A 26,796-nucleotide genomic window follows, 5' to 3' on the forward strand; every position below is an offset into this window, starting at 1 on the left:
GGAAGTGGTCGGAGCATCGAAACAAGGAGGGAGCCACGGTCTCCGCTAATAAAATAGAGGCCGCGGATCCTCTGATGCTGCTGAGGCGCTGCGGAGCAGAGCCCCCCCCCCCCCTTGGCCGGCCATGTAGGCGAGGGGGAGGGGCGATGCTCTCTGTGGCGCACGGTGGAGCTTCTCCTGGCCGGCCGTGGAGGCGAGGAGGAGAAGCCTACCTGTGTGCTCTCCCCGGCGGAGCAGGGATCCAGGTATTTCTCTCTGGCTCTGAGTTTGACGAGTTCTTGGGCTGCTCTTCCTCCTCCTTGTGGTCGTGGAGACAGACAGGAGGGTGAGAGACCCGGAGTTCGTCGATCTGGAGCTAGGAGGCACACTCGTGAGCGTGCGGTGCTCACAACAACGGAAGCTCACTTCTGGCGGCAGATCTCAAGCGTCGGTGCTTTTAGCCGTCGATATCTTTGGCCAAGGGGGCCTCTCCGCACCTCAGATGCAACTACTCCGGGGAGTATCTACTTCCTCCAGGCCTTAGTGCTGAAGGGGAAGATCTTCGATCTTGGCGTGGTGATCCATCCTGACGGCGAACCAAGTGGCGTAGTCCCCGGCGTCGCCGCCAGCGACCATGGTCCAAGATCCAATCAGCGTTGCCGTGGAGAAGAAGGACCCGATTGCTTTCTTTTTTATCTTTCTAGGATCCTTTTTGTAATTTCTTTGGACTCTTGTGCTATTGTCACTAAAGCCAAGGTCCTTTTTGTAATTTTGCCCACCGACTAATGGAGCTTCTCGGCCCTTCGGGGCCTTATCTGTTAAAAAAAAAGTATCCGGGATGGCAAAAGCCATCGTGGCAAAAGCCATCCACGAGCTTGCATATTCACAATCTCAGCCCGGCAACTATGAGTTAGATGGCAATAATGTGCTCATTGGAAATTTAAATCATATCTCATCTTAAAAGTGTACGCGTCCAACTTTGGGAACTAACCTCACATATGTTGAAGAAAGGGACAACCAAATCCATTCGCAAGCCGTCAACATGTTTGAAAGGGTCATGTACCCTAAGATCTTCCTTTTAATCATTCCATGTGAGACCGCCAAAGAAATTTCGGATGAGCTCGAAGTCAACCATGAAGGAAACTTAAGCATTTACTGGTCAAAACTTCCGATGTTAAGTAGTAAGATGAACTTATTCACCATGGAATATGAAAAGACACCCCAAAATATGTATTCAAGACTCAATAAGATCATTGTTGGGATAAAAGGGTTTGGAGACCAAAAAAAAGTGTGGAGAATCCCTATGTTGTGGTCGAGTTACTTGAAGCAATCTCCAATGCCCAACCAAGCACGGTCTTCCATGTCTAAGAAAGGATTGACTACGCCACCCTCACCTCAAATGATGTTTTATCCTTGCTTGCCACCGATTAAAATATGGTTTAAGACCGTCTAGAATATGCTAGACACTTGACAATTGAACAAGAAGAGTAATAATCTTGCACTCAAGGCAAAGAAGGTGCAAGCTTAAGAGTCAAGTGAAGATGGCAAAGAAGATGGTTAAGAGAGATTTCACACCTAACTATGGGTGTCCCTGATATAAATAGGCTAGCCATGAGATTGGATAGTTTTTGCAACCCTTATTCTCATGATTCCTCGTGGATTTGCACCCAATATGTGCTCCAAGAATTAAGGTTGGTTATGTGGGTTGGTTTCTCTTAACCTCTTTTCAGATATATCTATGGCGTTGTTACACTTGCCCCTATTTACTTACCAAATGCCATTGTTCGTCCCTCAAACCCAGCTTGCGTGAAAATCTTGACTGCCCCACTAATAATTCTTTTCTTTTTGCACATGTCTCCCTGCTTTCTCGCTGACTAGCCTACTGGATCTCGCTAAAAAATCATCCACCCTACTAGATCGCGACATATTCGTAAGAAACTAATCCGTCTAAGTGTGGCCAATCGATTTCGCCTATCATTACTAGCAAACTAAAATGTGCCGGAGGGCAATTGCTACCACCTCATCTCATATCCTTGACATAGTATGATAGATCCTGAGACATCCTTGTCTTTAACTCCGATGTATGCCTGATTAATATTTGTGGCAATAAAAGTCAGGTTTTTTCCATGGTTATTAGCAGTGCTAATTAGGTCTCTAGTGCACTAGTACACCTAATGTGTCTAGTGCACAGTCTACATGCCGCCCATGTTACCCTCTCCTAGCATGTGCATCATCCATTCCTCAGGACTCACATGGCCACGTCTGACTCGAACCAGTTCAAGCTACACTCGTTGATGAACACTTCCGGTGCCAGAAAGCTGAAGCTGCCGAGACGTGTGTCACCATTTGGAAGTGGCCACAAGGCCCACATGCATAGGGATGGCACCCGCAGGGTATGGGTACGGGTAGAGCCATCCCATACCCGTACCCATCACCTTTAATCTTACCCGTCACCCGTACCCATACCCGTCAATGGGTACAAATTTTTCCCATACCCGTGACCCGGCAGGGTAAATGGGTACCCGTGGGTAAAAATATCCGCTCTTACAACACATCAAATTCTTCAAAAAATATGATAGGAGGTGAAGCGATCCTAAATAGGGGTCTAATCCTCACTAATCTACCAAGGATTATGAGACCGAAAAGTGTGAGATTTATCCTAGCAACATGAAGGCATGATTAGGGAAAAATTAAGTAGTTTAAAATATTATAATTACTCACTTGTTAATTTTAGATGGGTACATGGGTACGCGGGTATGGGTTCTATGATCCCATACCCGTACCCACTCTAACCGATGGGTATGATATTTTCCTATTTACAAATCCATGGGTAATATTTTATCTCATACCCGTACCACTATTGGGTTTTTACCCAGCGGGTACACGGGTCATGGATACCCATTGCCATCCCTACACATGCACCAATGATCAGAGAAACGAAGCAAATCTTGAGAAAACAGAAACAATCTTGGTCTAAGAAAACAGAAACATATCAGATGATGCATGATTGCAGAGCGGAATGGACTGACGTCAAACGAACGCATCAAAGCGATATCATCGTGGGCATCTCATGCCAGGTTGCACACTTGCTGCTTCGTAACCAAATTTACAAAACGTCAGCAGTTGCTATAGGCCTGACTTGCAGTTAAATGACAGGTTTACTGAAAGCCAGCATTTGCCATACATACATAACTAACTCCCTGACGGTAGTGCAGATTTCTGAACTGTGGAAGTTCAGGAGAAGTCATAAACTAGGAGACTGCGAAGCTAATATTTAGAACATTATCCACCTGCCAGCTTGCTGGGGATCCAATTCAGGGTAGATCTGAATCACCATCCCACCTGAAAATGGCACTATCAACAAATAAGCACCAGAGAAGTAGCATGGTTCCCCTCAGATAAAACAGAATAATATGTTATGATCACACTAGAAACAACTTGTTGTGTGCATTCTCTTGATGCAGAAGCAAAGGGATAAGTCTTTGTATTAAATAACAAAAAAAAACACTAGAAACAATCTAGTTCAGCTGATATGGAAAGCTAGTAATGTACTAAATTTTCCAACATCAGCCAAGAGTGTACCTCTCATGTTGATACAAAGAAAATATTTAACATGTAAATGTCTGCAAAACGGAACTAAGCATTCAAGGAACATGAGTATCTTATCCAGTGCCAACTACTACAAGTTTATACAGAAAAGTTGAGCAGACAATTCAAGCACTGATGTCTCTGGAAGGGCAAGACAAGCAGAACCCAGATGGCCAAGAAACTATGTTGTTGCCAAAAAAAAAAAAAAACTATCAGAACCGCGATTCAGGATGTTCCTATAAAATGGCAACATACTTCTAGCCACGAAGAAGCATCCGTCCTAAGGAGATTAGCTTTTCATACATAAATTGTGATCCTCCAATTGTGAACCCACATGGCCAATAAGTATGAAATTTTGCTGATCACACGATGAAATACAAACCACTAGGAGAAATGGGAGAAAGTTCAGTTATTTTTCATGTGTAAGATACTAAAACGAAATGCAATACAGGAAACACAATTCATTTTGTTCATAACTCGTAAGCAGTTTAATAATTTTATCTGCTAGGTGAACTTGGCCAACATGGCACAGCAAAAGCACATGGGGATAGATTTTGTAAACATCAAATTCAGATATTCAACCAACGCAGGCAATTGACAAGAACACTGCACCTGACAGTCGCTTCATTAATTGTCACTATCATCACTATCATCACTATCATAGTAGGAACTTGCCCTGAATATGTAGACCTGCAAATTTTGTAAGTGACAAAGGTTGCACAATTAGCAGCATACATGAAATTTCACCACACTAAGGCCTTACAAAAAAGAATCCTCTAGGTAAAGGAAGGTCTATGGAAATATAAGGCAGGCTCAAGAGGAAAACTGATATCTAGAGCTTACAAGCCTTTCCTACATCTGTTTTGAATTAAATAATTTAATATGGATGATGAGAAACTGTATTGTTTCCTGCAAATGTTATGTAAAACCAGCATTTGAAATTTATTTGTTTCCTGCAAGATGTCATGTAAAACCAGCATTGAAACATGCCCGTTCTCATTCTTTGTGTTGTAAATACTAATAAGACAGAGTTTCCTATCTGTGTATGCGAGGACCAGTTTTTCCTGTGTAAGTTCAGAGGCTTCACATCATTATTTTCATGAGGATGATACACCATAGCCTCCCAACCAAATTTCAGAATTTCTTTAGAATCATATCATGTTATCTCAAAAGCAGAAAAGATATCCACGGAAATTCCATAGCAATGAAGACCAACTAAAAAATCTCACCTTGAACAATTTCTTCTTGACCAACTGAAACACCAAACAATCGCCATCAACGAGCTCATGGTCCTCAGCGAAATCTCTCCACCCTGCATTGAAGCTGCTACTGTGTGGACGGTAGAGGATGTGAAACTCCTCCTCCTCCTCGTCCACCAAAGCAAGTCTCGTGTCACGGTCCGGGAGATGCTCCATGCTGAACTGCGCTGGGATGTACTGCCACATATCCCACCAATCAACATCCAGGAATCAATCATCTCTTAGAGGGAATGGTAACATTAGATCAGTGGAAGTTTCTCCTTACCAGCGGGCTGAGAGACTGGGTCATGGGCTTGACAAAGGTAGGGTGATCGGAGCCTAGCTCATCTTGTAGCTCTTCAGCCTTGGAAATGGCGTACGCATGATCAGGTTTTACTTCCTTTTGCTTCTGCGACTTCACGGTGCCGAGCGTTACCTGAGAGTTATTCGTGTATTAGCTTCTTGCAGCAAAATAAAATGGAATCTTTAGGATGGAGTGCGCTTTGCGGGGGTTGATTTGCGGTCTCCCTCAGTTACAACGTATGATTAGATCTCACTTGTAATCGGCTAATAGGATCCTTAGTTGCGGAGCACGTACATTGTCGCGATAGTCGGGCTGCTCCGGGAGGGTGGCGATACGGCCGGAACGCCGGGGCGGGCCGAGATCGGCGATGTCTCGCGGCGGGGCCTTCCGCTTCTGCGAGACCAACCAAACAAGTCTTAGTCAAAGGGAAGACAAAGGATGACCCAGAAAAAAAAGGAAGAGTGGGGGGCGGCGTCGATCTGACAGACCACCGGCTTGGGCTTGGCGCTGGCCTCGCGGACGGCGGCGGAGAGATGGTGCAGGCCGAACTCTTCCAGCTTCCGCTTGTTCTCCTCCACCTGCTTCCTGCGCAGCTCCTCGTACGAATTCACCTCGGCCATTTCTTTCCTCTTTCTTGGTGTTCTCTCCGGCTAGGTCTATTTTTTTTGCCAGAAGAAGGAATGAACAAGACCGCCGAGAGGAGGGGAATGGAAGGAGGGTTTGTTGAACTTGAATCCAACAACTTGTGCCGCCAATTTCGGCCGCGGCTTTCAAATTTCGAAAAGGTGGAGCGGATCCCCCAAGAATTGTGCCGCCAATTTTCGGGGCAGTGATCTTTGAGCTTTTCCCCTCCTTTCCTTTTTTTTTTGTTGCGAAATTTCCCTTCCTTTCCTAGAGCGCTAGGCTTCTATGTCCTCCCTCCGGTCTTTTTTATTGACTCAAATTAAAAGAGACAGGATAAAGTATATAATAACTTGTCGAAACAGTCTTTCATTCGCTTTATATAAATAAAACCAAATGTCCCAACAGAAATAACCGATACATAGTGATGAGGAATTTCTCTCACAAGCATATCAAAGAAAAAAAAACTAAGAAGCATCGAAGCTTCCTACCAAAGAGCCGAGAGACTAAGGACGCGTTTGGTAGGCTCCGTGTTGTGGCTCAATCGGTTCTCCCCCGGAGGAACACTCGAATCGGTAGTTTTCAGTGGACCTATCCCGTTGTCATATCATTTTGCACGCCCTCGTGCAACGGTTGCACGTGTCGAGAAGCGCGGGAGACACCGCATTGTCTTGCCCCTCGCTCCCCGCTTTCAGTCACCGGTTCCCTCCTTCTCTCTCCCCATTCACTCTCTGTAATATCCCAGGTTTAGAGGCTATAAAATGAGAGAACACCAAAGTGTGCATTGCATTCATGCATAGAAAATCCGGGGAATTTTTGCGCTTCCAAATAAAACTTACCACGATAGCGAAGTTTCACTTGACTTGCTGGAATTGAAGTAGATCATCAAGTCAAGCGCTATAATCTTTACTAAAACCCTATTTTGGGTAGAGAGGATTTGATCTATGAGTTAGATCAAATGGAATTAGTTTTATAACAAACAACACCTTAAGTAAGGGTCAACTACAAGATCTTATAAAAGATCTCAACATGACATTCCTTACTACAACACATCCTTTAAGAATCAAACTCTAACTTAATAATACTTAAGAGTTAGCAACTATCTTTGTGTGTAATTTAATTCACTTCTAAATAAGGTAAACCACAGGGTCTAGAGTGCATAAAGACCACACATTCTTATTTAAATTATAACTTATTAAATATATGGAATATCATAAAACTGAATCCATTTACATTATAAGTTATAGTTCAAACTATTTGAATAAAATTACTCATGAGTACTTTGAAACTCATATGATCATGCCTTGGTGCAATCAAACACCAACTATTCAAAATTGAGGAATAACCTTCAACCTTGACTTTTTGACCAATATTATAACATAAATCCAATCAAATATGATATAGTGACTCATCCACAATAATAAAACCATCCACAAGATATTTAGTAACAAATGCCACTTGGCTATCCAAATATAATTCATATGAGAGGATAATGATCATGCCACATAGGATGAAAATATCTACATGACTTGCATCCCAAGATTTGCCACCTCATGCTCAAAGGATTGCTATGGATGAGGGCATGACAACCAAGCACCTTACTCATCAAACCAAAACAAGAGTCACCCACCTATGTGTCATGACACTAGAGCTTGCCCAAGCCTATAAAAGGAGCCACACCCTTCATCCATTTGATCATCTAGCACCATGATACAAGGAAACCAAAACCTTGAGACCACCCATACATTAGCTAGGATCAAGATGAAGAAGCTAGGAGGTGGAGGCATACCACAAGATGCAGGTTTATCAGAATTCCAGAAGAACAAGCTACATAAGATACCAAGGTAGAATCTTAGGCAAACCATATATTTAGAGGATCATATCATCATCTCCTGAGTAGGACCTTAGGTTATTAAAAGACATTGAGAAGTGAGAGAGATTATAGATGCTAACCATATCCATGTATATCCTAGAGAATATTAGAGTAGTATTAAATCCTACTTGTTCAAACCAACCTTTAATATTGGAGGTGAGAGCCATCTTCTATTAGTGAAACATAACTAAAACCCTAGACCATATTTGAATTCTAACCCATGGTTTACTTTGGATCTTAAGTAGAACCCTGCCATACCTCATGCCTATTTATATTTCAATTCAATGAAGCTTATGAAAAACCCTAAACCATTTTATATGGGATCCACTCCACATAAAATAATAAGCCCTAACTTGTGTATCATAGATCACAAGTACAAACCAAACTAGTTATACCTAAGCTCAAATGCTATTTAAGTGAGTAGAGTGAAACCAATATCCAATTATAGTTATGTTCCCTTAGGAATGTGCTTTATGAACCAAGTGAAATAGTAGTTTATAAAATAGAATCACATTAGCAAGTGAATTGAATTTGGTGAGCATAGGATTTAGCTTAAATAATTCAAGATAAAGGTTGCTAAGCAAGATTAGTGATTATAGAGTTGATCCAAACCATTTTCTTAAACCATTGGAAACAATTCTTCACATAAAATGATGAACCAATCCATTCTCATTACCATTTAATTTAAACTCTAGCCATAAGTGAAATAGGTATGAACCATCAATATTTTATTAAGCACATTAGTTAAACCTAATAATAGGTTCACTATGCTCATGTTGTAAATTTTCAAACCATTTCAAAATAGATTTGGTTCCTAAATTAACAAATGAATTGAGATGAATAATCTTAACCATTTCCATTTTAATTAAACTTCACCAAAGTGTCACTCTAAATCCAAAATTCAATATTTGTTTAAACAACCAAGACCATGCAGTGAAGCATTGATTATCAAATTATATTGATACTCAAATATTTTAGAATCTCCAAAACAAACCAGAAATTCAAATTTGAATACAAACATCAGAATATAAAAACACAAAATTTAAAATAGAAGAGAGAAAGGAAGAGAGGGAAACTTACCTTGCTGTACCTCATAGCGAAGCCGTAACGCAGCCCGAGCACCGCAGCGCCCAAAGCCAACCAACGCAGCCCAAGACTCGGCCCAGCCCACCAAGGAAACGGTCCATATCGTTTCAGAAATAAAAAGGAGGCCATCGTCTTCGTTCTCTTCCCCGGCGTCGACAGCGAGTCTGCGCCAGTAGGCCACGATCACGACGGCGATAAGGACGATCTCGGACGTTGCAGACGAATTCAGAACCCCTCCCAATCTTCTCTGCGTCCGTCGGTGGTCATCGCGCAGTGATTCGTGCCCAGTTACAGTGGCAACCTCGCCGCCCCATCTCAGCCGTCACCGGCGGCGAAGTGACCGTTCCGCCCTTCTCTGGAGCTATAAGAGCACCGCCAGCATCTCCTGGAAACCCTAGAGTTTCGCCGCCCATCCATTCCTTCCCAGAACCTTTCTATCTCTCGCTATCTTCCACAGTATCTCGCCGGAATCAATCAAGAACTCGACGGGGGAGGCCACCCCAAGCTCAATTGGGTAGTCCAGGAAAAGCGCCTGGACTCAAGAATCATCTATGTGGAGCCAATCGTCCAAGGGGAGCTTGGAATCGAGCTAATTTTGAAGTTCCCTTTCGGTGTACTGCGGAGGTATCGGCGAGGTGGAGCTCGTTGTCGTGCACCATCTTCACCGGCGAGCATCTCCACGCGTCGAGGGTGAGCATGCACATCTTCTAACCCCCTAGCACATCCTCGCATGCTCTGTAGCTCGAATTTGATCATTGACCGGAGAGCGCCGCCGCAGGACATGGTTGCCGGTGATGCTCCGGTGAGCCTTTTGGTAATCCGTCACCACCGTTGTGCTCAGTAGGTCCAGGGGAATCGATTAGTGTAAGCCACGCATCCTGAGAGGCCCTAAATCGGCGGCGCCGTCGTCCACTGGCCGCCGGCGTCAAGCCGTCGTCGTAGCTGATGTGGCGGTGGGGTCCTCAAATGCATGTTGACCGGTCGTTGCCATCGTGGCAACCGACCTAGTCAATGGCCCCACTCGTCGGTCGCGAGTGGCTAGGTGCGAACCGGTACATTTAGTATTTTCTCGTTTTATTTAAAAACCAGTAAATTGCTGAAACTTTGCAAAATCATATAAAATTCATTTTAACTCGGAAAAATATAAATAATATATCAAAATGCTCACAAAAATAAACTCTATTCAAATAAAATATAAAACAAAAATGTGTGTCAAAATAAAAATTCATTTTTTTTTTAACTTCTTTATTAATTATGCCATTTCAAATATTTAAAATACAATTTTAATTCAATAAATAGTTAAGTTTAAAAATTAAATTTTAACTATTCAGTAACTAAGTAAAATATTAAGATTAATTTTATTTATCATATTTACATTAACTTAATTATTAGTGGTAATTCATAAACCCTAATTTGAAAATTCTAAATTTCTATAATAATAAATCAAGAAAATATTAAAAACCAATATTAATTTGGTAGCTTAAATATTGTGAACTCAAACATTTTTAATTAGCAAATTATTATTTCTAAAACCTAATCATAATTTAGAAACCCTAATTTCAATATAAGTTAGAATCTGGATTCCATTATTTCATGTGCTCATCTCAAATTGTTTCAATTCTAAAAACCCTAAAAATTTAACCTTGTGATCATTCCACTTTAGTAGTAATTCTAAAACCCTAGTTATGTGTCCCATGTGATCATATAAGCTTCACCTATACCTATAGAACCCTAGAAGGAAACAAATGAATGCATGTTCATGATCCACTAAAATAGAACCCATCCACATGAGACCATTACTTCATGTCCTCATTTTATTAAAGCCTAAATGATTCCCTAGTGTCACCTAGATGCAAACCCTAGCTTGTTAATTAGAGTAGTGTCATTGATCACCACTCCTATATACCACACCATTAGGATCAACCTAAACCATCAAACCCTAGTAGAACCATAATGATGAACCTTAGTACCAACCTTGTGTAGCAAATCACAACACATGCTCCTATCCAACTAAACCCTATTCATGAAATAATAAACCATCTAGTTTAAAAGCCATTAGTGATTACTTAGTGAAGCAAATATGAAGCCATAGTAAATCTTAATACCTAATTCATAGCATTACCTTGAATCATCCTTTGATATGATGCTTATGAGAAACCATAATAATAAACCTGCCAATACTTGCTACATATAGATCAATACAACTTAAGAACCAACTAGTTCCTATTAGTAAACTAAATGAACCCATTAGTAGACCCTAGAAGCCATAGCTCCTATTCATAGTAGTTCTTGTTCTTATTTAACCTCGTTCTTCAAAAGTTATTCTTTTGAAGTACAAATGTCATTTAAACCATAGAAGCCATAGTTCTTATTTGAAATACTTATTATTTCTTAATCAACATGTTCTTCAAAAGTTATTCTTTTGAAGTATAATACATATAATCCTCAACCATGAATCATAGAACTTAAAAGTTGACAACTGTTCTTTACATATTGTTCCACCACTATTCTTTATGTGTATGATTGTTATGATGCATTATATAACTTGTTTATGTTATTAATATCACCAACCCTAATAAGAACCTTGTTTGAGAACCATCCTAAAAGTGCAACACACACTAAAGAAATCTTTACAACTCATCCATCCTAAATCATCAAGGTTAGGTTACACTTGGGACGATTGCATCTCATATTATGCATTATAGCATCTTTGCCAATTCTTTAAACATTGTCCTTACCGGACAATGATGGTATTTCAGAATTTGGAGTTCTCACGTATCGAAGCTTTTGCCTGCATAATCTTGCGATCAAGAAAGGCAAGTTCATCGCTTGCTCATGTCATTTGATTATTTTTATCAAATTATATGCAAAGTACTATACTTATCACTCTTGCATTGAAAGACAAATAATATTTTACAATTATGAATATGACTATGTGGTGGGCAATGGAACCATGGTATGTGTTGATTGGTGGAGGTTCCATTGCACGGGTACTATTCATCTAGGATTAAGTACCAATGCCGTCCCAGTGATTCTAGCGCCGTACATATCGCGTTAACCATAAGATCTATAATGGCTCTGGGGAAGTCAGCTGTATCTTTTCCCTCTCGCATGCCAACGGACTGGTAATAAGGGTTGCCCGTATCAGTCTATCTTTGGTAAAGGTGGGGACATGTGGTCCTGCACAGTCTACCATTAGATATAGGAGAGGGTAGACTTATTATCGGTCTATGAAGGATTGTAAGGGTTGTCCGGATCGGTCTATCTATGGTGTATAGAACAGGGCACATAAGTTGTTCGGATCAGTCTATCTTTGGTAAAGGTGGGGACATGTGGTCCCGCACAGTCTACCATTAGATATAGGAGAGAACAAGTGCCTGTGTTAGTCTACCCATAGATATAGGAGAGGACAGACTTACAAAAGGGTGGGTCTGCGGGGTCGCGGAGAAGGCAGTGATTGGCTTGGATCTTACACCTGGCCTCACACCAAGGAAGTGTGGACGGGAAAGTGCACACCTGGTTGGCAACAAGGATAAGTTCTCTTATGGGAAAAGTAACGCACCTCTGCAGAGGGTATCAAGAATTGTGACTCGTCACTCCCTGTTCGGGAAGGGAACTGCGAACGCGGCGAGAAAGGAACTCCATGAAGTTCTAGTCAACTCTGTGAAGACTGACGGGCATAGTTTTCAGAATAAAATAAACCTTTTGAAGAAATGTTTATGAAAACTTGCATTGCCTATGACTTTCTGGTCTGTGGCTGTAGCTAGTGCATGATACACCTATTTCCCTAATATGAACTTGCTGAGTACGCTCGTACTCATCCCACTCTTAAATCCCCGCTTAGCTATGGAGGCACCGAAGGAGAATCTACCGTGGAACTCGAATACAAAGGAGTCAACTCGCAACAAGATGAAGAGTTCAAGCAAAGGAGTCAATGAAGTCAACTCGCTGCAAGCAACTAAAGTGGAAACTTAGACTAGTAATAGAAGGGAGCCTTTCCCTAATCTTAGCACCTAAGTAGCTAGAATTCTATAGCAAGCCTAGTATCTCTGGAGATAGTGATAACAATAAGTTAGACTACGAGTCGTTCTTCTGGAGCTTTATTTGAAGTTTTACCTCACTGTAAAGTAGGAGGCTGTGTTGATCTTCCGTAAACAGCTTGTGTATCCTTCTATAGACATACCTTGGACTCGCATATGTTTCGTTGTACCACTCGAGGGATGTAATATGAGTGGAACGGTGTTTCACTTATGTTATGTCAACGACTTGTGTACTACACCATGCAGTGGTACGCTGGGTCACCACAGCTGGTATCAGAGCAAATGCTTTGACCCTAGGATTAAAACCCTTTAAAGGAGACCTATAGGTTTGGTAGTGTCTATAGGAAGAAGTCTTAGCTAAGCCAACTATGCTAAACAATTATTCTTTTGACTTAAGATGGGTATTCACTTGAGAATAATCCTGACACACTTGAGTCAACCTTTCTTATCTATCTTTCTTAAGTAGAGTTAGTTAGTTATCTTGCTTCATTTCCAAATAACTAGAACACCATTGGAGCTTAAGACAATGGGTGGTAGAAGACCACAATTGGTATTCAATACATGGTAGTCCAAAGAGAGGATACAACCATAAGGAAGATATCCTATTGGAAGAAGTATACCAATGCAAGTTATAGTTAAGTAAGAGTCATTTAAAATGTCAAATGACCGGTATTAAGATGATGGAGGATAAGTCATACGATATAGTTTAAATCTATGATAAGTCAATCATAGGAGGAAAGGAAGAGTGATAGGAGTTATACAAGGCTACTTTTCATGGTAGAGTTGGTAATCATATATGATTCACTTGAGAATCATGATGTGATGGAGTAGAACATCATAAGTGAGTTAACATAAGTTTGATGATGAGTAGGATTTAAGGAATAGTTCGAAAGCTTAGGCCTTAAAATCCTAATAACGGTATTAAGTATGTTAGAACCATAGTACTTAATTTAAAGAAGGCTTATTCAGAGCATATCACATAGAGAAATCCTAGAGTTATAGGTGGTATATTCTAAACAATCATGTGTTTAGAGTAGACATGTTAGAACTAATTGTATTATAGGAAGTAGTCCTCAATAGCACATATATATGGTATACTATTTTGTTAGAAATTCCAAAGAAAACTAGGAAAACTTCAATTATCCCAGGCCATTGTGTTTCAAGTTTGTCTCATTGCAAATGTGCAATTAAGATAAATGTTGAGACAAATAGTAGAAATTCACGTATTGTGCTAAGTATCACAACCTAAACCCATCTTATGTGGTGTTATATACTACACATCTAAGCCTGATGTCTAGGGATGTCTTACCCAACTATTATATTCAGGCATATAAGGATGTGTATTATAAGCACAAAGCTGAATCTTCTTGGACTTTATTGGATTTTTATTGATTGACTAGATCCATACATGAAGTTTGACTTTGATATGCAAATGCATGTTGCAATATCAAGCTCTTACTTGATGTTATAGGTCTAGAGGGTAAAGGTATTCGTGTGAGGAAGTGACGAATTCTGAAGATTTTGAAGACAAAATGAAGGTTCACTAGAAGAAGGAAGTAAAGTTGTGAGAAGCCACCACAATAATATGACGGAAGGACCAATCAAAACTCATTATTATCCTCAATTGAGGTGTACTTCAACATGGAAGTACCATGAAAGTGAGAAAAATAGTGAATATGGAGCAGAAGAAGTGAAACCATATTCATTATGGAAGAAGGGAATGCAAGTGAAGTCACTTAAGATACTATTTTTATAGTGTCAACAAGTGGTTCTTTTGCAAAACAAATCCTGGGAGAAGGAAAATGGACAAGTAAAGTCGCAGATGATATTGTAAGACCGCAGCTGATATAGGATAATTATGAAGAGGAAGCACTTAAAATGAGGTAGATTTTAACAAAAACTATTAAAGTAGCCACAACTGGTAGGTAGATATTGACTAGAACCATAACATAGCCACAACTGACATCAAATAAGTTACATCTAGTGCTAGATAGTCTGCAGCTGGTAACAAATAGTCCACAGCTTAATCGTTCTTTCACTCTAAAGGAAAGAGGGATTCCGCAGCTGGTATTCCATAGCGGGTAACCATTTAGTCGGAGGATTCCCATCGGATACCCACAACTGTGTGGATACACCGCAAATAATTCTTCGTGAGACTCTTGGAAAAAGTACAAATTAAAAGCCAGACCAAGACCAATCTTCTAACCTTGGAGTTTAATGATTAGAAGAAAAGGAGTTTAAAAGATCATTAGTAAACTCCAAGGGGGAGAGGAAGATTGAAGGAGAAGTATTAAGATATGATTTGGAGTATGAAAGACGAAGAAGAAGGTCTGAACTGAGAGGAAGTCCGATCCTATTTTCATAAGATTGGTGGAAGTATCCATATAATAGTACTCTCAGGAGGTTGTCAGACCAGAAGCCGAGGTTCATATCTCGAGGAAGTAAGGGTTATACCTTAACTTGAGTGGGTAATTGATAATTACTCAGAAGCAGAAGAGCTCAAGTAAGTCTAAGCTAATGAAGTTGGATGAAGAAGATGTCGGAGGACAATCAAAGTCTAAGAAAACAAAAGACCGAAGGGTTTGACCATACTAAAACATAAGCCTATTAGAAAGATTCCTTTCATGGAACCTAAAGAAACCAAAAGGAAGATAACTAGTATGAACTAGAAGCCATGATTGGATGGACTAAATGAGTCTAATCCATTCGTAGGACTAAACAACCAGGACCATGCCTATTATAAATACCTTACGAAGTACCATTACATTCATTATGGTAGTAAGGGAAAAACAATACCTTACTTTAAACCAATCCTTTAGACTTAAGGTTTGGGCACCGCATACTGGATTACCGCAGATTGGTAGAACCAAGCTTTGAGCACCCAAATAGGAAGATGTCACCACAACCATTAGTAAAGTCCATTAGCATAAGAAGATGTCCTAATCCAAGAATCTTTGGAGAGTAAGCCTATAAGCTTAGAGTGTTGGAAGAAATCATGGGATTGAAGAAAGTATCAGTGCCAGACACCAAAAGACTTCAGGAAGGATCTGGACAAGGGATATATCCAATTATATCTAATGAGATCACCATGGAGTTTGAAGGATTGTGATTTGTTCAAGTCAGTTCAACATTCCGAAACATGAGAGCGTTCGAACTTCGGGACGAAGTTCAGTTTTAAGGGGAGAGGCTGTAATATCCCAGGTTTAGAGGCTACAAAATGAGAGAACACCAAAGTGTGCATTGCATTCATGCATAGAAAATCCGGGGAATTTTCGCGCTTTCAAATAAAACTTACCACGATGAATCGAAGTTTCACTTGACTTGCTGGAATTGAAGTAGATCATCAAGTCAAGCGCTATAAACTTCACTGTGATCTTTGCTAAAACCCTGTGTTGGGTAGATATGATTTGATCTAGGGGTTAGATCAAATGGAATTAGTTTTATAACAAACAACACCTTAAGTAAGGGTCAACTACAAGATCTTATAAAAGATCTCAACATGACATTCCTTACAACAACACATTCTTTAAGAATTAAACCCTAACTTATTAACACTTACAAGTTAGCAATTATCTTTGTGTGTAATTTAATTCACTTCTAAATAAGGTAAACCATAGGGTTTAAAGTGCATAAAAGCCACACATTCTTAATTAAATCATAACTTATTAAATATATGGAATATCATAAAACTGAATCCATTTACATTACAAGTTATAGTTCAAACTATTTGAATAAAATTACTCATGAGTATTTTGAAACTCATATGATCATGCCTTGGTGCAATCAAACACCAACTATTCAAAATTGAGGAATAACCTTCAACCTTGACTTTTTGACCAATATTATAATATAAATCCAATCAAATATGATATAGTGACTCATCCACAATAATAAAACCATCCACAAGATATTTAGTAACAAATGCCACTTGGCTATCCAAATATAATTCATATGAGAGGATAATGATCATGCCACATAGGATGAAAATATCTACATGACTTGCATCCCAAGACTTGCCACCTCATGCTCAAAGGATTGCTATGGATGAGGGCATGACAACCAAGCACCTTACTCATCAAACCAAAACAAGAGTCACCCACCTATGTGTCATGACACTAGAGCTTGCCCAAGCCTATAAAAGGAGCCACACCCTTCATCCATTTGATCATCTAGCACCATGATACAAGGAAACCAAAACCTTGAGACCACCCATACATTAGCTAGGATCAAGATGAAGAAGCTAGGAGGTGGAGGCATACCACAAGATGCAGGTTTATCGAATTCCGGAAGAACAAGCTACATAAGATACCAAGGTAGAATCTTAGGCAAACCATATATTTAGAGGATCATATCATCATCTCCTGAGTAGGACCTTAGGTTATTAAAAGACATTGAGAAGTGAGAGAGATTATAGATGCTAACCATATCCATGTATATCCTAGAGAATATTAGAGTAGTATTAAATCCTACTTGTTCAAACCAACCTTTAATATTGGAGGTGAGAGCCATCTTCTATTAGTGAAACATAACTAAAACCCTAGACCATATTTGAATTCTAACCCATGGTTTACTTTGGATCTTAAGTAGAACCCTGCCATACCTCATGCCTATTTATATTTCAATTCAATGAAGCTTATGAAAAACCCTAAACCATTTTATATGGGATCCACTCCACATAAAATAATAAGCCCTAACTTGTGTATCATAGATCACAAGTACAAACCAAACTAGTTATACCTAAGCTTAAATGCTATTTAAGAAAGTAGAGTGAACCAAATATCCAATTATAGTTTGCATTCCATTAGGAATGTGCTTTATGCTAACCAAGTGAAATAGTAGTTTTATAAAATAGAATCACATTAGCAAGTGAATTGAATTATGGTGAGCATAGGATTTAGCTTAAATAATTCAAGATAGAAGGTTGCTAAGCAAGATTATGTGATTATAGAGTTGATCCAAACCATTTTCTTAAACCATTGGAAACAATTCTTCACATAAAATGATGAACCAATCCATTCTCATTACCATTTAATTTAAACTCTAGCCATAAGTGAAATAGGTATGAACCATCAATATTACTAAGCACATTAGTTAAACCTAATAATAGGTTCACCATGCTCATGTTGTAAATTTTCAAATCATTTAAACAGAATTGGTTCCTAAATTAAAAATGAATTGAGATAAAAATCTTAACCATTTCCATTTTAATTAAACTTCACAAAGTGTCACTCTAATCAAAATTCAATATTTGTTTAAACAACCAAACCATGCAGTAAGCATGATTATCAAATTATTTTGATACTCAAATATTTCAGATCCTGCAAAACAAACCAGAAATTAAATTTGAATACAAACCAGAATATAAAAACACAAAATTTAAAAAAAAAGGAAAAAGAGAGGGAAACTTACCTTGCCAGACCATAGCAGGCCGTCGCAGCCCAGCACCGCAGTAGCCGAAGCCAACCAACGCAGCCCAAGACTCGGCCCAGCCCACCAAGGAAACGGTCCATATCGTTTCAGAAATAAAAAGGAGGCCATCGTCTTCGTTCTCTTCCCCGGCGTCGACAGCGAGTCTGCGCCAGTAGGCCACGATCACGACGGCGATAAGGACGATCTCGGACGTTGCAGACGAATTCAGAACCCCTCCCAATCTTCTCTGCGTCCGTCGGTGGTCATCGCGCAGTGATTCGTGCCCAGTTACAGTGGCAACCTCGCCGCCCCATCTCAGCCGTCACCGGCGGCGAAGTGACCGTTCCGCCCTTCTCTGGAGCTATAAGAGCACCGCCAGCATCTCCTGGAAACCCTAGAGTTTCGCCGCCCATCCATTCCTTCCCAGAACCTTTCTATCTCTCGCTATCTTCCACAGTATCTCGCCGGAATCAATCAAGAACTCGACGGGGGAGGCCACCCCAAGCTCAATTGGGTAGTCCAGGAAAAGCGCCTGGACTCAAGAATCATCTATGTGGAGCCAATCGTCCAAGGGGAGCTTGGAATCGAGCTAATTTTGAAGTTCCCTTTCGGTGTACTGCGGAGGTATCGGCGAGGTGGAGCTCGTTGTCGTGCACCATCTTCACCGGCGAGCATCTCCACGCGTCGAGGGTGAGCATGCACATCTTCTAAGCCCCCTAGCACATCCTCGCATGCTCTGTAGCTCGAATTTGATCATTGACCGGAGAGCGCCGCCGCAGGACATGGTTGCCGGTGATGCTCCGGTGAGCCTTTTGGTAATCCGTCACCACCGTTGTGCTCAGTAGGTCCAGGGGAATCGATTAGTGTAAGCCACGCATCCTGAGAGGCCCTAAATCGGCGGCGCCGTCGTCCACTGGCCGCCGGCGTCAAGCCGTCGTCGTAGCTGATGTGGCGGTGGGGTCCTCAAATGCATGTTGACTGGTCGTTGCCATCGTGGCAACTGACCTAGTCAATGGCCCCACTCGTCAGTCGCAGTGGCTAGGTGCGAACCGGTACATTTAGTATTTTCTGTTTTATTTAAAAACCAGTAAATTGCTGAAACTTTGCAAAATCATATAAAATTCATTTTAACTCGGAAAAATATAAATAATATATCAAAATGCTCACAAAAATAAACTCTATTCAAATAAAATATAAAACAAAAATGTGTGTCAAAATAAAAATTCATTTCTTTTTTAACTTCTTTATTAATTATGCCATTTCAAATATTTAAAATACAATTTTAATTCAATAAATAGTTAAGTTTAAAAATTAAATTTTAACTATTCAGTAACTAAGTAAAATATTAAGATTAATTTTATTTATCATATTTACATTAACTTAATTATTAGTGGTAATTCATAAACCCTAATTTGAAAATTCTAAATTTCTATAATAATAAATCAAGAAAATATTAAAAACCAATATTAATTTGGTAGCTTAAATATTGTGAACTCAAACATTTTTAATTAGCAAATTATTATTTCTAAAACCTAATCATAATTTAGAAACCCTAATTTCAATATAAGTTAGAATCTGGATTCCATTATTTCATGTGCTCATCTCAAATTGTTTCAATTCTAAAAACCCTAAAAATTTAACCTTGTGATCATTCCACTTTAGTAGTAATTCTAAAACCCTAGTTATGTGTCCCATGTGATCATATAAGCTTCACCTATACCTATAGAACCCTAGAAGGAAACAAATGAATGCATGTTCATGATCCACTAAAATAGAACCCATCCACATGAGACCATTACTTCATGTCCTCATTTTATTAAAGCCTAAATGATTCCCTAGTGTCACCTAGATGCAAACCCTAGCTTGTTAATTAGAGTAGTGTCATTGATCACCACTCCTATATACCACACCATTAGGATCAACCTAAACCATCAAACCCTAGTAGAACCATAATGATGAACCTTAGTACCAACCTTGTGTAGCAAATCACAACACATGCTCCTATCCAACTAAACCCTATTCATGAAATAATAAACCATCTAGTTTAAAAGCCATTAGTGATTACTTAGTGAAGCAAATATGAAGCCATAGTAAATCTTAATACCTAATTCATAGCATTACCTTGAATCATCCTTTGATATGATGCTTATGAGAAACCATAATAATAAACCCGCCAATACTTGCTACATATAGATCAATACAACTTAAGAACCAACTAGTTCCTATTAGTAAACTAAATGAACCCATTAGTAGACCCTAGAAGCCATAGCTCCTATTCATAGTAGTTCTTGTTCTTATTTAACCTCGTTCTTCAAAAGTTATTCTTTTGAAGTACAAATGTCATTTAAACCATAGAAGCCATAGTTCTTATTTGAAATACTTATTATTTCTTAATCAACATGTTCTTCAAAAGTTATTCTTTTGAAGTATAATACATATAATCCTCAACCATGAATCATAGAACTTAAAAGTTGACAACTGTTCTTTACATATTGTTCCACCACTATTCTTTATGTGTATGATTGTTATGATGCATTATATAACTTGTTTATGTTATTAATATCACCAACCCTAATAAGAACCTTGTTTGAGAACCATCCTAAAAGTGCAACACACACTAAAGAAATCTTTACAACTCATCCATCCTAAATCATCAAGGTTAGGTTACACTTGGGACGATTGCATCTCATATTATGCATTATAGCATCTTTGCCAATTCTTTAAACATTGTCCTTACCGGACAATGATGGTATTTCAGAATTTGGAGTTCTCACGTATCGAAGCTTTTGCCTCGCATAATCTTGCAGTCAAGAAAGGCAAGTTCATCGCTTGCTCATGTCATTTGATTATTTTTATCAAATTATATGCAAAGTACTATACTTATCACTCTTGCATTGAAAGACAAATAATATTTTACAATTATGAATATGACTATGTGGTGGGCAATGGAACCATGGTATGTGTTGATTGGTGGAGGTTCCATTGCACGGGTACTATTCATCTAGGATTAAGTACCAATGCCGTCCAGGTGATTCTAGCGCCGTACATATCGCGTTAACCATAAGATCTATAATGGCTCTGGGGAAGTCAGCCGTATCTTTTCCCTCTCGCATGCCAACGGACCGGTAATAAGGGTTGCCCGTATCGGTCTATCTTTGGTAAAGGTGGGGACATGTGGTCCTGCACAGTCTACCATTAGATATAGGAGAGGGTAGACTTATTATCGGTCTATGAAGGATTGTAAGGGTTGTCCGGATCAGTCTATCTATGGTGTATAGAACAGGGCACATAAGTTGTTCGGATCAGTCTATCTTTGGTAAAGGTGGGGACATGTGGTCCGGCACAGTCTACCATTAGATATAGGAGAGAACAAGTGCCTGTGTTAGTCTACCCATAGATATAGGAGAGGACAGACTTACAAAAGGGTGGGTCTGCGGGGTCGCGGAGAAGGCAGTGATTGGCTTGGATCTTACACCTGGCCTCACACCAAGGAAGTGTGGACGGGAAAGTGCACACTCGGTTGGCAACAAGGATAAGTTCTCTTATGGGAAAAGTAACGCACCTCTCGCAGAGGGTATCAAGAATTGTGACTGTCACTCCTCGTTCGGGAAGGGAACTGCGAACGCGGCAGGAAAGGAACTCCATGAAGTTCTAGTCAACTCCGTGAAGACCGACGGGCATAGTTTTCGGAATAAAATAAACCTTTTGAAGAAATGTTTATGAAAACTTGCATTGCCTATGACTTTCCGGTCCGTGGCTGTAGCTAGTGCATGATACACCTATTTCCCTAATATGAACTTGCTGAGTACGCTCGTACTCATCCCACTCTTAAATCCCCGCTTAGCTATGGAGGCACCGAAGGAGAATCTACCGTGGAACTCGAATACAAAGGAGTCAACTCGCAACAAGATGAAGAGTTCAAGCAAAGGAGTCAATGAAGTCAACTCGCTGCAGCAACTAAAGTGGAAACTTAGACTAGTAATAGAAGGGAGCCTTTCCCTAATCTTAGCACCTAAGTAGCTAGAATTCTATAGCAAGCCTAGTATCTCCGGAGATAGTGATAACAATAAGTTAGACTACGAGTCGTTCTTCCGGAGCTTTATTTGAAGTTTTACCTCACCGTAAAGTAGGAGGTCTGTGTTGATCTTCCGTAAACAGCTTGTGTATCCTTCTATAGACATACCTTGGACTCGCATATGTTTCGTTGTACCACTCGAGGGATGTAATATGAGTGGAACGGTGTTTCACTTATGTTATGTCAACGACTTGTGTACTACACCATGCAGTGGTACGCTGGGTCACCACACTCTCTCACTGACACTCACAACTCTGTCACATCAACCGCCGCCCATGGCCTCCTCGCCTCCTTCCGCTCCAGCGCCGATGGACCCTGCCGTCCGTCCGACGGTCATGAGGTTGAATGAGGCGCACCTGCACATCATCCGCAAGTACGAGGCCAGCGGCATCGCAACTCGCAGCGTGGCCGTCGCCGCTCTTCAAGCCGCTAGGATTCCACCGGCGGATCCCTCGACTCCGGGGTTTTTTGACCCCTACCCCCTAGGGTTTCCGTCGGTGAGGGCAGCGGCAATGTCGGCAGGTGCACCGGGCTCCAGCAGGGGGATGGAACCCCCGCCGGGTTCGCGTCGACCCTGATGCACGCGTCGATGCCATGGGACATGCCGCGTTCGGCTGCTCTGAATGGCGCATCGCGCCGCCGCCGTTCGGCTGACCACGTGCTCATCGGCAGCCGACAACTCCATCCGCGCCCCGCTTCCCGACGGCGGCACCGGTGCCCTACCGGACGACCTCTCGCTCCGGCTCCGCCTCCTCATCCACCCGGATTTGGAGTGCGACCTCCTCGAGGACCTATCGGCGCCTGTGCGCGTCCTCCACCTCCGACGGGGCCACTTTCGCTCCACCCCATCGTAAGTACTCTCACGCACTCCCTCATCTGATAGATGTTAGTGTAGATCGATTCGATTACATTGTAGATCAGATTGATGTGAATGTAGGTAGGATTGATGTCAATGTGCGTTGCATTTCATGGACATGACAATGTGAAGTCCATGATGGGGCTTGAGATGGCCAATACAATGTCAAGCATGGCCATGACAAGCTCAAGTTTCATCATGGACTTGACATTGTCTTGTCCAGGACATTGCTTGACATTGCCAAGCTCCATGATGGACTTGACAATGTCAAGTCCATGACAGTGCTTAGCAATGTCAAGTCCATGCCAGTGCTTGGCAATGTCAAGTCCATGACAGTGCTTGACATTGATATGCAGTACATCATGCATGCCCTATGATGGAGCTTGACAATGCTATTGGGCATTGGCATGCCCTATGATGGAGCTCCATCATGGACATTGGCATTGGCATGAGGATCTTGTTGTGATTGTCATGGCCATCATGGAGTTGATCTGCAGAACTGGCTAACACTTCGCATTGTCATTGCATCTGCAGAACTGGCTCTTCCTGGAAACCTTCCCGGAAGGGCCGATACTGGACGCAAGGGACATGGTCGTCCGGGTGCAGCTTCGTGACCCCAATGAAGGGTTCATGGAAGCGAACCGGCAGATCACCGCGCCAAGGGTTCACGTCGGCCGTCAAACTGACCTGGGGCACGCTCCCAGGCAGCGGGTGTCGGCGTTCTTCGTGTAGGTGGAGAGCTCGGACCTCCTTTCCCTCGTCGTGCCGCCCTACATGGAGCAGCTCCTGATCACCAAGTACAAGCTGAAGAACAATGGCCCGCCGGTGAAGGTGTGCTTGTACATGGGCGAGCACTGCGAGTGGAAGGTGCAGCTCCAGTGGACGGGCCAACGCATCGGCTTCATCAAGTCCTGGAGCGAGTTCGCCGCCAGGATTTCCTCCGCGTCAACGACACGATCGTCTTCACCCCTAAGGACGACAGCTTCAAGGTCGACGTCTTCAGGAAGGAGACTTCGCACTCCAGCATCTTCAGCTGCAAGAGCCATCACAAGGATCCTTATGCTGATCCTCGCCGTTAAGGTGCGGTGCTTGATCCATGTCTCTATTGTTGTCTGATCATTGTCGCTAGTAGTTGTGCTTGCCTCTAGGAGGCTGTTAAACACTTACTTTTGTGCATATGTGACTGTAACATTGGCGTGTAGAGGTTGTTGAACATTGTTTTTGGACCTAGGTAGTTTGCCCCCAGGTTTAAGTAGGAGTCTTACCACTCTGACGCTAGGATTAGGTACTAAGTACTCTATTCTATTCCTTCTATGACTGTGTGTTGTGCTTATGAGTGTGTATGAGCTCTTGTGTGATGGTAAGGTCACCATATTTGAATGTGGTGAGGTGAAGCTTTTCCTGGATGCCCAAAATGGCAACCAAACACATGTGTTGTGGCTGAACAGAGATGAAACACTTTATCCAGGCATCCAAACAACCCGCACTTCTGTTCGGACCGATGCAACACAGGCTGCCAAACAATTGGCTAAATGTGACCCGTGGCCCGTTCGCGACGTGCATGGGCGTCCGTCTCGTTGCGTCAGTGGTGCACGATTTCGGCCCAGCCTACCAAACGCTCCCTAAGAGCATCTTCAGTCGTGTCCCCTAAAGCGCCCCACAAACGGCGCCAGATTAAATGTTTGGGGAACGCTTTGGCATGGTGTGGTGTCGCGTTTGGGGCGCGTCGCTCCCCTGTCGCGCCTCCCATTTAGAGGGCAAAAGATAATAAAGATGCAAGAAAATAAAAGTATTAATTCAAATTTGATTATATTTTACAAGTTTGAATGAAAACGGCTAGGATCATCTAAACCCTAGCCTGCTGGCCGCCCGGCGGTGCGTTCAACGGCCCCGCACCATTGTTGCCTCCCCTCCATCGCTGCTCATTTGCCGCGCGCCTCCTCTCCCTACAGAGCGTGACGAGAAGACACAGTCCCGCCGCGTCGTCGGCTCCCCTCCGTCGTTGCTCCTCCCCGCCGGAGGGAGAGTTCGACGCCGCGGCGAACCCACGCATCGTTGTCCTCCTCGCGGGCACGGGTGGCGTCCTCGCAGCTTCTTCTTCGAATCAAAGGACTCGATGATCGCCCGCCGTTGTGCCGTTTGCTCCTCCGGGTTTGGCCCGTCGTCAGACCAGTCGATGTCATTGTCGTCCTGCTCCTCCACTTGCGCTGCCGCCATCGCCAATGCCGTCGCTTCAGCCTCCCACACCGCCTCCTCCTCCTGCAGCTGATTTCCAACTCCCACTGCCGCTGCCGTTGCTGGAGCTCCCGCAGCACCTCAATGTGTCGCTGCTCGTGCAGTTCATGTGCACTCTGTCGTAGCTCCAGCTCGTCCTCACGCTGCTGCCGTTGCAGCTGCTCTGCATGCCACCGCTCACCCATCTACTCCCTCTGGCGGAGGCGCGTCTCTTCCGCCACCGCGGCGTCGAACGCCTCTATGGAGGCTTCTTGCGCCGCTGCCTCCCACTCCTCGTTGTCCGCCAGCTACAGGTCAACTTCGAACTCCGCCGGTGGTGGTGGTGGTGGAGATGGAGGTGGAGACCGTGGTGGAGGAAACTGGCCGTCGCCGGCGCTGCTCATCATCTAGAAGGTGGTGTGCATGCGACGAGGCATGGTTTTGCGGCGGAGAAAGGGATGCCGACAGCTGTGGTGGCGTCCATCAAGCAGAGACGGCTATTTATAGGTGGCGGCGACGTGAGAAGAGGCGAAAACAAAGACGGGAAGAGGCGAGGAAACGCGGGAACAAGCGGTGGCGTGCAAACGGCAGCGACACGTGGAGGAGGCGCATCGATGCGTCGGGGAGGCGTAGCGCCGACGGGATGCGTCGCCTGCCCCGCCGGGCAACGTATTAGCCCGCGCCTGGCAGAAAGGACCTTTAGGCTGCGCGACTGGGGCCGGTAAAGTGACCGGTGCACCCCAAAACCTTTGGGGGACGCGAATGGAGATACTCTAAGGAGACCTAAGCTCCATGACAACGCCCCTAAGGAGGTAACGACGCTTGATACGTCCAATTTGCATCACTATTTTATATCATAATTTAGTGTTATTCATTGATATATTTCATATTTAGAGTTGATACTTATGCTATTCCATCTATTTTTGCATGTTTGATGATTATTGGAGAATTAACCGCCGGAGCCGGGATTCTGCCGGAAAAAGGACCGTCAAGACACCATATTTCTGAAGAACAACGATTCCCAAAAAATATATAGAAACTCCTATTTTGCCGGATGACGGAGAAAGCCGGAAGGGGAGGCGAGAGATGGGCTAGGAGGGGCCCAGACCACACCTAGGCGCGGGCCACCCCTGGCCACGCCTAGGCATGGTCTGGGCGCCCTGGCCCACCTCTGACATCGCCCCCTCGCGTATTTCATCCCCCCGAGAACCCTAACATCGGGGGAGCGACTAGAGAAATATTCTGCCGCCGCTACGGGGCAGAGAACCAGAGAGAAAGAAAAGCTCTCCGGCAGGCAGAATTTTACCGGGGAAATTCCTTCCGGAGGGGGGAAATCATCGCCGTCGACACCGCCATCGAGTCGGACTTCATCGGGATCATAATCACCATCATCTCCACCACCAGTACCATCATCACCGCCGTCTTCACGCCGTCCCGCTTGTAACATCTTGGGTTTGTTACTTGTCTAGTTCATAGGGAAACTTTCCCGGTGTTGATTACTCCTTGTAATTGA

The 26,796-nt window shown here is 42.6% G+C and overlaps 1 protein-coding gene across 2 annotated transcripts; it reads right to left on the minus strand.

Moving 5' to 3' along the window:
- Nucleotides 1-2,999: 2,999 nt before the first annotated feature.
- Nucleotides 3,000-5,971, minus strand: LOC124698581 (B3 domain-containing protein Os06g0194400-like). Of its 2 annotated transcripts, none has more exons than XM_047231066.1 (6): nt 5,598-5,971; nt 5,404-5,502; nt 5,092-5,241; nt 4,797-5,003; nt 4,187-4,257; nt 3,000-3,324 (listed from the first exon to the last, which is right to left on the minus strand). In XM_047231066.1, exons 1-5 carry the CDS (start codon nt 5,727-5,729, stop codon nt 4,195-4,197), a joined length of 651 nt encoding a protein of 216 aa, XP_047087022.1. In that variant the 5' UTR covers nt 5,730-5,971; the 3' UTR covers nt 3,000-3,324; nt 4,187-4,194. The 2 variants fall into 2 exon arrangements, with proteins under 2 accessions (XP_047087022.1, XP_047087021.1); XM_047231065.1 differs by having other exon boundaries at nt 3,000-3,321; nt 4,180-4,257.
- Between the last annotated feature and the right edge of the window lie 20,825 nt (nt 5,972-26,796).

This window comes from Lolium rigidum, chromosome 3 (assembly GCF_022539505.1).
Source record: "Lolium rigidum isolate FL_2022 chromosome 3, APGP_CSIRO_Lrig_0.1, whole genome shotgun sequence".
NCBI classification, from domain to species: domain Eukaryota; kingdom Viridiplantae; phylum Streptophyta; class Magnoliopsida; order Poales; family Poaceae; genus Lolium; species Lolium rigidum.